General features: G+C 41.9%; 1 protein-coding gene across 7 annotated transcripts in view; it reads left to right on the forward strand.

Moving 5' to 3' along the window:
- The window catches only part of KCTD1 (potassium channel tetramerization domain containing 1), a 101,823-nt gene extending 90,130 nt beyond the window's left edge, over positions 1 to 11,693 (forward strand). For all 7 annotated transcript variants that reach the window (XM_032704820.1, XM_032704793.1, XM_032704811.1 and 4 more), the window contains 3 exons: positions 4,723 to 4,867; positions 7,163 to 7,468; positions 10,721 to 11,693. In XM_032704820.1, coding sequence (XP_032560711.1) covers positions 4,723 to 4,867; positions 7,163 to 7,468; positions 10,721 to 10,879 — 610 coding nt within the window. In that variant the 3' untranslated portion in view covers positions 10,880 to 11,693. The remainder of the gene's footprint in view (positions 1 to 4,722; positions 4,868 to 7,162; positions 7,469 to 10,720) is intronic.
- The last annotated feature ends 4,000 nt before the right edge of the window (positions 11,694 to 15,693 follow it).

The following is a 15,693-nucleotide window of genomic DNA, read 5'->3' on the forward strand; positions in this document are numbered from 1 at the left end:
ATGTTTCAGTGAGCTGTTTCAGCTCACTCTCCATGCACCCCAGAGTGTTAAATAAGCATTCCCATTAGCCATGTAAATATAATGATGTGATAATAAAACTTGCACTTAACTTTTAAGGGCCAAACTCCTAATCACTTTGCCACAGTGGCTCCAACCAAGTGAGTAAGATTTCAAATAAAATACCTGTTCTTTGCCATGTGATTCACTACTGGGCGGAGAGAGATCTGTTTTCATGCGTATTTTGCTCTTTACCTGCTGCTGAATATCCAACCCCGGTGAAGTCTGAAGCACTTACTTGCCTTGCCATTAGCATGGAATTGCAGGTGCCAGGGCACTGTGGATGCTCCTCCTACTGCACGGTTCCCTCCAATGGGTTAATAAAAGGACTTAGCACCAGTTTTGATCCCTTTTTGTTGTTCTGCGAAAGACATGGGGGGCAGGGAAATCTAACAGCTAAGGAACTGTTGAAAGTCGTTTATTGAGAAAGATTTTCAGTTAGTTTTGAGTTCATAGTGTCCTCTGATAAAGAAGTTAATATCAGAAATAATATACTGAATATATTCAATTGTAAGAAACGTTTATTTTCTCAGAGAAAAAAGAGGTTTATTTCTGCCTTAGTTTGCAAGTGATGTAATACTCTGCATGCTTATTCCTTTGATTACAAAAGGGAAGAATTTTAGCTTTGTCCAGTGAAGCCATTAAAACAGACTGCAGAACTGTGTCATTTTTCTTGGCACTGAGTTTTGCTATAGTTGTCTTGTTTACTTCATATTGACCATCTTGTTCCTAATTGTTGCTGCCTTCCCACATTCTCAGCTGAGGCATAATATACTAAAGCGAAGTCTTTTCCGTTTATGTGTGTAATAATATATATAAATATTTATACACTGAGAGAGCAAAGTTATAAACACACTGTATATACAGTTTTGCTGCAGACTGAGTATATTTTTATACTTGAGAAGCAGGACTTGATTCTGAAGAATTTGAGAAATCCTGTAAGCAATGTCATCTTCCCGTGCTAGCTTCTTGGTCTAGAAATGTTGTTATGGGAGTGCTGGTGTGTGGGAAGAAAGATCTATGTCTGTAGTATTTTATGGAATTAAAACAATGATCTTTTACATGCCCTGTTGTTTTTTCTCCACTAAACCCAGGCTTGTGGCTTGGCCACACACCAGGCTTGACCCAGGTTTGTGTCTTAAAGTAAAACCAAATTCTCGATGGAAGCAGGATTTTCCACTGGTTATATTTTCAACCCTTTTCTGACAGTGGAATATGATACTTAAAGCCACAGACATTAATTATTACCCATTGGAGGTCGCACTTTCAACCCATGGGACATTAATTTTCTTGATACATAGAAAATTTCAGCCTGTTAGTTTTAATTAAATATTTCAGAAGCACGTTTTCGTGTAAATGGACTACAGTTTCTTATCCTTTACCCTTGATATTTGGCTAATTCTGCATATAATTATCAGCTTATTTTGCAAGCCTCCTTCAGAGCATTTTCCTATTTCAAAAATCCATTTAACTGTTATGTACTTGTCATTCAAAAAAAAAAAAGGTGTCTTTGCCAATCATCAGCCAACATTGTCAAGAAGGAGATGGGGGAAAAACATCTTTCAGGTTTTCTTGGGAAGTGAAATTAAAATAATTAAAATAAGAATGATTTACCAGTCCTTTCTTGTGCCAGCGAACTGGTGTCTCTTAAGCATTTAAAATTGCAGTGTGAGACCAAGCAGGAGTACCAGCAGAGCTACAGGGAGGATGGTTACTCAGATTGTGTCATATAAAAGAGGTGCCAACTGAGGCACGGGAGGGAGCTTGCCACTGCCTCTAGGAACCCAAGAATGTGTGGTGAGGCTGGAGGGGGAAGATGCTGGTTGTTCCCTGGATCCTGGCATAGCCCAGTCTCCTCTCCTGATGGGTGTAGCAAATCCAGTTTAGGAGCAGGACCGTGTCACCAGATTTGGATCCCATATTATCTCAAGTTTTTCCCTGAAGGCCATGTGAAGGATGTGGGAATCTATGTTTTTCCATCTCAAAATGAAAAGAAAGCTTTAATTTTGTTTACAGGAGCCTCTCTGCTGGGGGTCTACCCTTCCAAAGCTGTTTTAATATGTGAAAGTGCAGTTGTGTATTGCAAAGTGGTCCTGGGGGGGGAGCCAGAAGGGAATTGGGACTTTGCAATTCCTGGGGTTTTGCCGCTGCAGCCGAGCACTAAGGCAGTGTTTCAGTTAATGCTTCCAGCCCATACCCAAAGCCTTTGAGGTCCCAGGTAGCATTCCCAATGGCTGTGTGCTCTCCTCAGCATTATGGTTTTGTCAGAAGGCTCCATCCTCTGATAGTATCTTGCTCTTCTCTAAACAATTAATAAAATGGAGACAAAAAGCCTAGAGGTTTAAAATATGTAATTATATAAGTAATTTAGAACTAGGAAAATGCTGCAGAAACCAATTACAATTATACATTTCAGTAATGACTGACTTGGCCAAATACATGTTTTGTGTGTGAATTCCATGATAGATTTCAAGACGACTTGCTTGAGTATAGGGGAAAATTAATTCTAAATGTTGAGTACTTCCATTTTAGACATAAAATGTGGTTCATCTACCTAGTCAACAGGAGCCTGTATTATATGGGCTTTCGCTGCTTAAATTTTGAGCAGCAGGGCAGGTAGTAACAAGTCTTCGAGGAAGAAGGCTTGAATAGTTCTAAGGGATGGCTTTTAAAAGAAATGTTTTGTACCTGATCATGCTGCAAAATATATTTCATTCCTTATATGCTATGGATTTCATGTGACTTGATTTGATTCAGGCATTTATTACAGAATTGTAAATGGCCAGCTGAGGTTAATGGGGTTTTATTTCTTTCCTAGTCTCCTCTCAGCCGGTAAGAAACTATAGATGAGACTTGTATTCTGTTCAGAACTTGTATATGTACCTACTCAGGGCATAGACATCACTCCAAACTCAATTTGGATTGTCTGTGCCATTTTCAAAGGGAAAGTGTGTGACTGTGGGTGCAACACTGTGCAGAGTCACCTGGAACCCGGACTCTCTGCAGTTCCCTGAGATGCTACTGCAAGCCCTGCTGCCTCCCCCTCTTTGGGAACCACTTTTGTCTTTTGCCTCTTGAACCCCTCCTGAAAATTGCCTTCTGCTGGCCAAGGGATGCAGCATCTCTCAGCATGGGATGCTTCATGCAGCCAGGAGGGCTCGTAACCTCTGAGTTTCTGGTGGCTTTTTTTTTCAACTGGGGGTGGAGAATGGTTGTTTATTCACTTCTTTTGAAACAAAAAGAGTATGCCATGACTGTTTATTGTGCTTACTCTGACCTTTTCATGAGAAAATAGACTTGTACCACAAACTGAGTGTGGTCAGGAAATAAAAGTGTCTCTTGGTCCCCTACCTCCTTGCTGATGTCTGGTAATACTATTGTACGCTCTCTAGTAAACTGTGGGGGTTTGCTGATTCCCAAAACAGATTGGTTATGTTGGGAAAGAAAACTACATATGAACAAGACTTTCCTTTAAAATATTGGAAATGTGGTATCTGCAGAATATTACAGAATGTAGCAGGTTGTGACAGAGCTCTGAATTGTGCCCCAAATTGTTGGCAGTGTTTCACATGGCGTGTCTGTTTGACGTATCACAAGTGAGCTATTTCAAGACCATTTGTTTACAGTTCTGGTGTTGGAAAGATTCAAAAAGTACTTCCACATTGCATGTACAGGCATATGAGCAGGCACACAAAATTAGACCTACCAGTCACTCCTGCTCATTTCATTGGGAAACCACTCAGGACTGTTTTGCAAATGCCCCAGTGTAGAATTGAAACATTTATTTCATGTTACTCTGAGGGTTTTGTTTGGAGTTTTCAGCCCTTTCTCTTGCTCTAACTAAAGCTGTTTTGAGAGACCCACATCCAGAAATGTATGTGTGCCCAGCGGTTGATGCTGCAAGGCCTGCTGGCAAGCAGAGGCTCTCTGGGTAGCTGTGTGGTTCTGGTGGTCAGTAGGTGGTCTCTAAAAATTATGACATTTTTCTAGATTGTTGTAGAGAGTTCTGATTGATACCTGCCACAACCAGTTAACCTTTACATTAAATCATTAGCTCACGTAGAAGTGTTATTCTTTTGTACCCCCGTCTTCATATTCCCACAATCTGCTGCCCCTCAGCTGTGCCTGCCTTAGCGTTGGTTGCAGTAGTGGTATCCAAAAGGTGATCTGGGTGTAAAAAACAAACAAAAACCAAGCAAACAACCAAAACAAACTTATTTCCCAGGTAGAGTTTCCAAACTAGATGAAGTTCATTGTGCAGTGCTCTGGAGAGCCGAATGAGTCAATCAATGGTGTTGGAGCATCTAGAGTGAATGGGGTGTGCTGAAGGGAGCAATCAAAAGAGGTGCCCAAAATAATTGAAGGAGTGTCATCTCATGAGACACAGATTTGGGCAGTGAGGTGGGTCCAAGAGGCTGCTGCCCTGACTGCTTTTCTTCCACCTCCCTTCCACTTCCCCTGCTGTGCTGCTTGGAAGTTCCTGAGGCCATGCTGGAAAATGTGGCTTAAACCATAGTTTGAAAATAGCCCTTTTCTTATGGAGCAGAGCCACAGAGCTGCTTCGGTGAAGTATGTGTGACAGGGTTTTGTAGTGTTGGGCCATTTGAGCAACTCTTGAGCTGAGTTTGGTTTGACTCTGCTGCTCTTCTCTTGTTTCCTCTCCAGAATTGGCCGGCTTTTTGATGGCACAGAGCCCATTGTCCTCGACAGTCTCAAGCAGCATTATTTCATTGACAGAGACGGGCAGATGTTCAGATATATCTTGAATTTCTTAAGGACATCGAAACTCCTCATTCCTGATGATTTCAAGGTGAGATTTCAAGGGACTCGGGTGTTTTGCATGATCCTTGGTAAAGGAAGGATCTGGTGTGTAGTCAAAAGAGAGCCCTAGACAGGGAAGAGGGACTTGCAGGGTATGGTGTTTGATTTCATGTACGTGGCAAAAGTAAGCATGGAATTGCTAAAGTGGTATCTTCCTTTCCTAGAGTGGCATGAGTATTACATTTTCCCCTCCTGGCTCTAGTGTAATGAAGCAACCTTGCCAGGTTTGACCTTGGGAAATTAAATATTGTAGGATACTGATGGAAATAGAAAGGATGTTACAATCTGCAACTGACTGCTCATGAGCTTGGCTGATTACTTGTCCTCTCATCCGTTTTTATGCTTCCCTCTGATTGCAGCAGCTCCAGTTTCCACTCCCACACTGAAATTAAGAAAATGATGTGGGAATCACAGTATTGACAAAATAAACTGCATACATGGTAATTTTGAGCATTAAGTCATAGAATATTTTCTCTCTCAGACTCTTGAAGGCATACTGCAAGTCTAATTTTGGAATTTGAGAGAAGTCAGGGATGAGTAGTTCCATGTTCATTATTTAAACTTTAATAAAGATCCTGCTTTTTTTTCTTTTCAATAACAAATTTGTGGTAGTTCACTGTGTTAGACATTAGTCTGCAGAGGCAGAGCTTCAGACTGCATGTGATGTTTATCTGCTAGTAGGTGTGTGGGTGTATATGTGGTGTCAGAGAGCTGGGGACCGTGGTTGCAATCAGAACAGATCTTTATCATTACTTAATGAACACACATCAGTGCAGCTGGCTGTGCCTCTAGTTCACTGTGGGAAATACAGCAATTGGGATTGAACAGGAGAAGTGATGGGGAAGGGTTAGAGCTGTTCACACTGGTATGCTGCCTTTTGTCCCATGTATCTGAGACAGCTTTTCAGGTGTTTGGGGCATAATAGGTGTGAGGTTGAGTTCAAGAGCTGTATTTCAGCAACCTTTGAGTCATCTGCTGTAGACACATCCTTGTTGCTCCCATGCATGACGAGGGTAGATCTCCCTGAATAATGTGGGAGTTTGGAACCAGCTGGTAAGCATCATTTCCCTGTTTTGAAGTCTTAGGGCATCTTTGTGCTGCTCTTGGCACTTATCCTGGAGGTAATCAGAAATACAGGAAAAGGAAAAGCCACCTTTCATACAGTATTAAGAAATTACATGTGTAGAGCCTTTTAAACACATAAATGTACTGTAGCTGTGCCGAAATTAAAAATGCAACTCCTGGCAAGTTCACCCAACTATGATGTTCAAAGGGGTGTCTTCCCCAGTGGTGCTCAAAGGTGTACAAAAAAATCAGCGATTAAAATAAACAACACTTCATGTTTCTTAGAAATATATAGAGTAGGTGATGTTTTTTGTTATGCATTAAATGTAAGCAGTATTTTAAGCTTGATTTTGGTGTCCCATTCACATCAAGTATGTGGTTTCTAGCTCAAATTCAGGACCATATTGATTGTTAGCAGTCTTCTCTTTGTTTCTCTGTTTTCCCTAATTCTCATGTATCGCTTTTCTCTGTATAAATATTTTCCAAATAGTTTTATGCTCTTAAACCTAGAAAAACAAGATTTTTTTTTAAATGTGTTTTAAATTTAAAAAATGGCAGTAGGCAGACTCCACATCATCAGTTCTAAATTACTTCTGCGCTGGCTATGCCTAGAAATGCATTCTCTCTGCTCTGGCATTGAGACAATGTAGTAAACAATACTAGTGGCAAAATGGGGAGGTATTAAAAAATACTTAATTTTTAAAATGCAGTAATATGTGCAAACATTATGCAAATATCAGAATCATTTTACACTAACAACCATTGCAGGCGCCCTCATTTACATTCTTATACCTGTTACAATGCCTGCTAGTGTTGCTGTAAGACGCGATGGATCCTAGTGATGAATTTTCTGAATCCTGATTGAATTCTGTTCCATCTGTTCAATGAGGTCATTATTCTATGACATCACTATAGGGATAAAATATGGGGAAAAGTGAGATTTTTTTTTTTTTGCCTGGATTTTTTTGCAGAAGGGAGTTGAGCAAGCATAGCCTCTCCCTCTCCATAAAAGTGCTGCTATACTCAGCCCGTTTCAAGTGGCTAATGGTTATTTTTTCCTTGTTCTGTTATTTTATTACACTTCCTACACAGTAATTAGTAGCTATGTCTGAAGGGTTCCAGACCTAGAGTGGTGTTGGCCTGAATAACCATATACATTAAGTGCCACATTAGCAATGCCTCTTTCTTAATTGTGCACAGTAATGCATGTGTCTTTCAGGACTACAGTTTGTTATATGAAGAAGCGAAGTATTTCCAGCTTCAGCCCATGCTGGGAGAAATGGAAAGGTGGAAACAGGACCGGGAGAGTGGCCGCTTCACAAAGTCTTGTGAGTGCCTGGTGGTGCGGGTTGCCCCAGATCTTGGAGAGAGGATTACACTGAGTGGCGATAAGTCATTGATAGAAGAAGTGTTTCCAGAAATCGGTGATGTGATGTGTAATTCTGTCAACGCCGGCTGGAATCACGACTCAACGCACGTCATCCGATTTCCACTGAACGGATACTGTCACCTCAACTCAGTTCAGGTAGGAAATCACATATGCATTTTTTGAAAGAGAGCCTGCTGGCCAGATACCAGTGGGCTGACCCTCGTCCATGTCACTGGAGTGTTTTGGTGCACAAAATCAGCTGGAGGCTTTAAGCTAGTTATTTGCTTCTGTGGGTCAGGACGTCTTTCTTGATTTAATTACATATATTCCCCAGATCTCTTTGCAAGCAAACTACAGTAGTGTTAAAATTTTCTGTGGTCTCAGGAAAGACCCTTCGCTTTCACTTCCAGTGGTTTTTCCTAATTTTTTATGGCATAGTAGAGGCCTGTTGGGATTGATAGGACAAGGGGTAATGATTTTAAACTACAATAGGGTAGATATAGACTAGATAAAAGGAGTAAAATTTTTACAGTGAGAGTGGTGAAACACTGGAACAGGTTGCCCTGAGAGGTGGTGGATGCCCCATCCCTGGAAGCATTCAACGTGAGGCTGGAGAGGGCTCTGAGCAACCTGATCTAGTTGAAGGCATCCCTACTTATTGCAGGGGGATTGGACTAGATGACCTTTAAAGGTCCCTTTCAACTATGATTGAATATAGCAATGTCTAAAATCAGTAGCTGTTACAAAATGATTAAGAAAAAATCTGGGAGATAAATTTAGGTAATTTCTGGAATAATTATAACAGGGTCATGTGTTTTGTCCTTTGTTGGTGAAAAATAACCAACCTCACACACCTGCCTGCACCTAGTTAGACATCCTGCATAGCCGACACTTTGGATTGTGACCACTTCACATCTGGAATCATCACTAGCACAGTCAATGCTATTAGGTTTGGACACACCTCCTAAACACTGCAGATTCATGAGAGAATTCTTGTAGAGAACAAGTTTGCGAGCTAAACTTAGTGTCTTTTCATCTGCCAGGTCCTCCTGTCCAGGTAGAGAATCACAGAATCATTAAGGTTGGAAAAGATCTCCAAGATCACCAAGTCCTGCTAATGCCTTAGAATTCTAAGGCATCACAACCTTTGAACAAAACATCACTATGTCAACTAAACCATAGCACTAAGTGCCACGTTCAGTCATGCCTCGAACACTTCCAGGGATGGTGACTCCACCATTTCCCTGCGCGGTCCATTCCAATGCTCAACCACCCTTTCAGTGAAGAAATTCCTCCTGATGTCCAACCTGAAGCCCCAGCAGCACAACTTGAGGCTATTTTCCTCTTGTCCTGTCATTAGTTGCCTGGGATAAAAGGCCAACCCTCACCTGGCTACAAACTCCTTTCAGGTAGTTGTAGAGTGATAAGGTCACCCCTGATTCTCCTTTTCTCTAGGTGAAGCAAGCTGAGCACTGGGGCATGGACTGAAGGCTGGCCAAGCGCTGCACTTGTACCAGCACTTAACATAAGTGTCTGGTAGACCTGTCTAAAACTATCTAGATAGGTCTAGATAACTCATGTTATGCTTGGACAGTTATCTCTTACTGGTCTTTACTGTCATACTGAAACATCAAAATGGTTTTTGTCATAGCCATTAATGCAAATTTAGAACAGCCTTGGATATAGGATTACAGCTGAAAAGGGATAGGACTTTCAAGGAGGGTTATTTAGCCACATGTCATATGATAGTTATCAAAGCAGTTGTATCCTTCAGCGTTTTGTCACTTATTCTGATGCTTACATTTTTGTTTCACAAATAAGAATTGCCCAGCATATTTACTGATGTGAAAAACCTGAGTCAGAGTGGCAAAATATGCACAGGCTTCAAGAGAGATGATGATCCCACATTAATAATGCTGCATCTTCCATTTGGGGGGGACATACGCATCTCCCAGTCCTAATAACAATGGGAGACAGGACAGGGACTACCAATAGACAGTCTAAGCAGAGAGTGACGTACAGACCAAATGTTTTGTCCAGGGCTGTGCTAGTTTACAGAGTTACTTCCTCCATGTTTTTTCTCAGGAACCAAGCTCTCCTGTTCTATCTAGGTGGCTTACACTGAGATATTTGGGGGGGCAGGAGTGGGAATTTTGGCTTATGTTGCTAAAAGCTAAAGAACAGGGTAAACAAAAATTGCACAGGTGTTTCGATTGGTGTTTCTGAGCCTCTTTTTCTAACCCTTCCTTTATGATATGTCTGCTGTGCAATTAGCCATGCTCAGGTAATTTCAAAAAAAATTTGCTGACCTGGAACATTTTATGTAAAAACACAGTATGTCTTTGAAGTATTTTTAAACCACAGCTTGCTTCTGCACCCACCATAATCCTTTGCAGACTTCTGCTGTTCTGCTTGCCAGTGCTGTCCCAGCACCCATGCAAGCCAATTTGACAACTGGTGAAATAGCTAGGAAAGCCTTGGGAGGCACCTGCTCCCAGCACAACCTTGGTGAGGTCCTGTTCTGCTGAACAAAGGGTCCCATGTCCTGTGGGATCCAGGAGCATTAGCCTCCTCCTTGGGGTTGGTGGCTGTCACAGTTGACCCTGGTGAATCCCTGGAAGAGTCTCCTTCATAGGTGAGGCAAAGGAAGTCCAGGCAGCAGAATAGATGATCATAAAAGTAACAAAGAGTGTAAATAAAGGAAAGAATGTCTCAGACCTGCAGTTACAGTAAACCAGTGTGAACATGGGTCATTTAAAAAACGTGGAATAGTGGTGTGGAAGGAGACCATGCTCTATGCAGCCTCCTAAGCACTGGAGCCAGTGCTGGGAGCTGAGGTCTTTGCACCATCATTTGTTGAGTGAGCTGTGTTGGGTGCATCCCCTTGCCACTCCAAGAGCCCTGCCTGTCTCTTCTTTTTAACTTGTGGATATTGTTTTTCTTTTTTTTTCTTTTTTATTTTTACCATTGTATTTCCCATTGGAAGCAACACTCTGGCTTTGTGAAAAAGGAGGAAAGAAAGTGAATAAGCAGAACTCATTAGTTCCATGATTAAGTTAAAAGGTTTCAGATTTTACCATGGGTAACTGTAGCCACAAACCTTCAGAATCGCAGTTGGTTTTTAAGTCTCCAGTAAATATCATGATAACTTTTTTGAAATTATGACCATGGTATCTACATTGTCACCATTTAGTTGAGATGTCTGCTCACACTGGCTGTGCAATCCTTCATTTTTCTTCTTAATTGCTCAGTGGCCATAGTTGGCAGAAATCAGCCCGATAGAATTAGGCTGTGTAATGACTTTTGTTTCCTAGCTGAATCCATTCGAAAACACCAGTTATTATCATTGGACAGCAAATAATCTGTTTATTTACTTATATGTTAGTGTTTGTTTCCTCTTTTTTGCAGGTACTTGAGAGGTTACAGCAAAGAGGGTTTGAGATTGTTGGCTCATGTGGAGGTGGGGTGGACTCTTCCCAATTCAGTGAATACGTACTGAGACGAGAACTCAGAAGGACATCTCGTGCACCCTCTGTCATTCGAATAAAGCAAGAGCCTCTGGACTGAAATGGACATGTTTCTTTATGCAGAAAAAAAAAAAAAAGAAGAAAGCAAAGAGGAAAACAAAAGGGGACATTTCATGTGCAGTTTGGACTCCAAACAAGTCCTGGAACTAAAATTGAATAAAAGACGCATTTATATCGAATATAGAGACCACACCTGAATTCATATGGGAACACTTGGAATAGTAGTGATAATAATAACCTCAAGATATAAAAGAAAACACACACACATAAAAAATATGTATGTATATGTATGTCTGTACATATATATATGTATGTATATGTCAAGGGGTAGGAAATGCAATGAAAAAAAAGTGGTAGATGAGGTTGGTGCTGTGATGGCCATTAAGTGTCCTAGGCCCTACCCGGGCCCACTTAACGGTGTACAAGCCATTGCCATGGGGGGGTTCATAGACTACTCTTCACCCATTTTCCATTGCCAAACAGCCATCCACTTTTTAATGTGTACACACCTTGATTCAACTTTATTTGCATATGGAGGTTTATGTCTGTCTTTTTTAGAAGTGGTTGGGCAGGTGTTCAGGAGATGACCATCCATGGCATTGGAAAGCTTGTCAACTGAATTTTAAATGTAGTTTGTACAGAAGTCGCACACTTTTTGTCTGCCCTCACAGATGTGAAAGGTTAACTTTTCTTTTGAATTAGTTTTTTTTGTTGTTTTTGTTTTGTGTTTTTCAAAGGGGGCCAGAATAATTAATATTTGGTAGAGATGCTCTGGTTTGAATCTGCTGCTTTCCTACAATTTTTTCAGATTTTATAATGTATTAAATACAATAAACTCCTGTTTAAAAGAACAAGGGTCTGGTTTAAGCCAACAGAAGGAGAGAGGTGGGACTGCACTGCACTCCACCGTGTGGAGGGGTGGCCACTCTGGCAAGGCAGCGAGTAGGCAGTGCTGCCTGCACATGGTGGAGTGAGTTAAAGGCAGCAGAGGCTGTTGAGGGATCTGTCTGGTGTGGCACATGTGGCCGGTATTTCTTCAGCACTGTCTCTTTTTTAAGTTTTATCTCAGTTGGAAGAGAAGCTGTTGGTCAGATGTGACAATAACACCAGCTCAGCCCAGGGAAACCCATCAGAAAAGGACACCTGGTTCTGTAACTGTCAATGTAACAGTGACTCCTTGCATCATTCCCTCCTGATTAAGGAGTTGGCAGCTTCAACTCTCCAAGCCCTTGCCTTGCTGAGTGTTAGTCAGCCTGTTTGGCTTTAATGTTGTTGATTTCCCTCGTTTCAAGCCATTGTTCTCCTGCCTAGAGAGCGACAGCCCCTTGTGTCACACCATCGGCTGCGCTGCTCTTGGTAGCAGGCAGTAGGTAAGTCCATGTCCTGCGCTGGATGTCCTGCGAGTTGCTCTCTTGCAGCGTCTCACTGAGGCCACCTCTGCAGCCACCCGGTTCAGGCCTGTGAGGTTTTGCAAAGGCAACATATCACGATACCACTGCACAGACCCTTCACAGGTTGATGCTTTCACCACCTGAGATGCACCAGCAATTGCCACCTTTCCTCCAAAGTATCTTTTTATGCAATATTACTGAATTTGAGTGTGTATTCATCCTGGTATGGAAATTTCTATCAATGCGATGGTGCTCGCGTTCCATTAATTTTGGTGACACTTTGCTATTTATTTAAGAAAAGGAAAAAAAAAGAAATTGTTAAATACATGTAACAAGGCTTTTAATATAGTCTGATAACTAAGAAAAAAGTTACAATTTTTCTGGTTTTCATTAAAAGACGTTAGGGGACATCCTTAAATAACTCTCTGGCAGCACATATTGTTGGTTTTGAAATTACTGAAATGTGAAAATGGGTGAGGGAGGGGGCTCTAAAAAGTAAGGTTCATTAGCGGGTTATTAGATCTTCAATGTGATGCTGATCTGCCTATTCACAGCACTGAAACAGCTGCCTTATTGAAAATGCTTGTTTTCAATTAGCAGCAAGAAGTCCTCTTACAAAATAAACAAATGCTTGCTCTTACTGCCCACAATTTGGTTGTTAGCTTGCATAGAAGTCAGAAATCTAGAACCCTGGGAAATAAATATTTTTTAACAGATATTCAGACCATCTCAAGTGGTATGAAATTTGTCATGTCCGGTAAGATGCCAGTCCCCGGGGGTTTGAGAGTACGAGGGTACCGATGCAAGGTTCTTCAGAGACTGCTGCAGAAACCCTCCCTGCACTTCCAGGTGGAGCCTCACTTTCTAGGGCCTCCGCAGTGGACCCGGGGATGTTTACACTGTTCAGCCCAAAGGTACTTTCACATCCAGACCTGCCCTGCTAGCCACCATGCTCCACTGCAGACTGGAGCTGGGGGGGCATGCAGCTCCCAAAGCCAGCAGGTTGTGCTCAGCCAGTGGTTTTGCTTGCTCAGCATGTACCTGTCCAAGTCAACGACACTGAGGATATCTCCGTGCTCCTCCCAAATCCTCGGCTGGCTGGTCATCCTCCCACTGAGCCTACATTTGTTGTTGATGGAGTCAAAAATCACTCTGAGCCCCTGAATGTAAGTGTCTCTGCAGTTACAATGTGGTCTAGGAGTAAGAGGTCATGAATATTCAAAGTGATGGCTGATGAAAAATGTATGCAGGAATAAGCTAGCTGTAGATATTTAGAGAGCAAATGAGATTAGTCCTGTTTGCAACTGAGGTTTGGAATCATGTGTTTTAAAATGTTCTTTAGAAAAGCTGCTCAACAAATGAGCAATATATCCAGGAAGGCAGGCGAGTGGGGGGAACCAAGAAGGACCAGATTGTGCTCAGCTTGTCTCTGGAGGTTAATAATTTTGACATGTACAATAGTTTAAATTTATCTAATTTTTTATTAAAAAGTATGACTCCATTTTATGCAATTAGTGGTGCTGTATTTAATAACAGAGGAAGAACGGCAGTGAGCAGTAGCTACAAATGTTGTACTTCAGCAAGCTGGTTAAGCAGTTGCCAGGAGCACTGCTGTGGACGTGCAGAGATTGCAGATGGCATCCAATGCCCTGTCCCACAGTGAGACACAGGCAAAGGAACTGGGTCTTCACCTTTTTTTTTGGTATTCTGAACATTGAATTTCTGCAATAATCATCGACCCAGGGTTTAGTTCTTCCCCTATTGCCTTCTTAATATACCAAACAGCTGCGTAATGTAAGTATGGATCCTGACATGCTTGGATGAACCTTAAAACTGTGAGTGTCCCGTTGAAGACTGAGCTAATTTCCTCTGCTCTGGAGAAAGTGAAGTCCTGCTTAGTCACGAGGTTAATCTCTCTTTCCGGAAGCAGTACTTGTAAATAGGCGCTGCTAATTTATTCTGTCTCCAGGTGCTTATTGGCCAGGTAGTCCGGCCCAGTGAATGTTTTTCCTCTCCATTGCCATGAGTCTGATCATCTCAGTGCTTGACTGGCACAAGCAAGTACAGCTGAGGCATTGTTTTATGATGCCTGATAGAATCCATAATGAAAACCGATAGGGACAACTTACCTCTGAAAGCATGAAAGTTGAGCCACCCATTCAATTATTTTTCTTTATGCTGAGCAGGCACTGATTTCAATTTGAAGAGAAGCATTTTGTTCATGAGCATAATTTTTTGCAGCAACCTTTAAAAATTGACTGCTATACTAATTAACAGGGTTTTTACTGCCACCCAAAATGACTTTTCAAGTGAATTCTTCTTTAATGTTCACATTGTATGACTTGAGTAAGGAAAGGTTGGATTTGGGGGTCTGAGAAAGGAATTTTTGTTGATGGATGGTCCCTTTTTCAGAGAAATAAAAGCATTTATTTCCATCTGTCATTTCTTCACTGCAGAATTCTGTATTATGAATTATTTCTAGGGACAACTGGTATTTGTATGTCGGCATTCATGCTGCCTGAGGTTTATTTACAGTGGAAATGAAACCAAGACATCCTTAGGGCCTGTAGACCAGTTGCTTGTTCTCAGACTTCAGTTTGAGTGGTTTATTATTTCTTGAGGGTCTGGAGGGATCGCCACCACCAAAAATCAATATGTTGCATCAGGTCCCTGTGTTGGCTTTGGCTGCTATCCCATTGATCTGGTTTTTGAAGACCCCAAAACAGACTGAGCATATGGGATCCTTTATTTGAGACTGAAACTGCTAAAATCATATCCCTACTCCCCTTACAAAAGAAAAAAAATGATGCAGGTACATAGTACACAAGTTCATCCTCTCATAAGCTGAGCTAGCTCTGCTAGCTGGTAACTAGGATGCTACATCGATGCTGGAGGGAAACCCTAGTGCCAACCTGCTGAAGTATCTTCAGTTTGCACAAGGAGGGGCTCCAGAAATGGAGATGTCCTCTGACAGATGGGGAAAATTCCACATTTTCTTGAATCTGTAATTCTTTTTTTTTTACATTTGTTGACAGGACTTAATACGAGTCCTGTGCTCCTAAAATAATGAAGAGTGTATTATTTTGCAGGTGATGTCAGAGACTGGGCCAGATCCTATCTTCTGCCATCTGCACTCATGGTGAACTTGCCCCACACCCAAGTTAGGAGTCAAAGAGGTACAGTGTGGTCATCACACTACAGATTTATTCCACTTCAGGTCAGAGGAAGCATGGGTTGATCAGACTCTTCTCTCTCAGGCTCACTGAAGCCCTCTGTACATGAGTTCTTTTCTCTGGAGAGGCTGTTGCTGGTGTGAACAGGCTGGGGTTTTTTGCTTCTTGGGGAGCATGAGGTGTTGGTGACCTTGCCCAGCCCATCGAGCCATGTCCTGTGGTCCTCAGAGCACAGCTCTGGCTTGATGGTTTGGGGAGTGATTGAGGGAGGGAAATTTGTCTCTGTGCTC

The sequence above is a fragment of the Chiroxiphia lanceolata genome, chromosome 1 (assembly GCF_009829145.1).
Source record: "Chiroxiphia lanceolata isolate bChiLan1 chromosome 1, bChiLan1.pri, whole genome shotgun sequence".
NCBI classification, from domain to species: domain Eukaryota; kingdom Metazoa; phylum Chordata; class Aves; order Passeriformes; family Pipridae; genus Chiroxiphia; species Chiroxiphia lanceolata.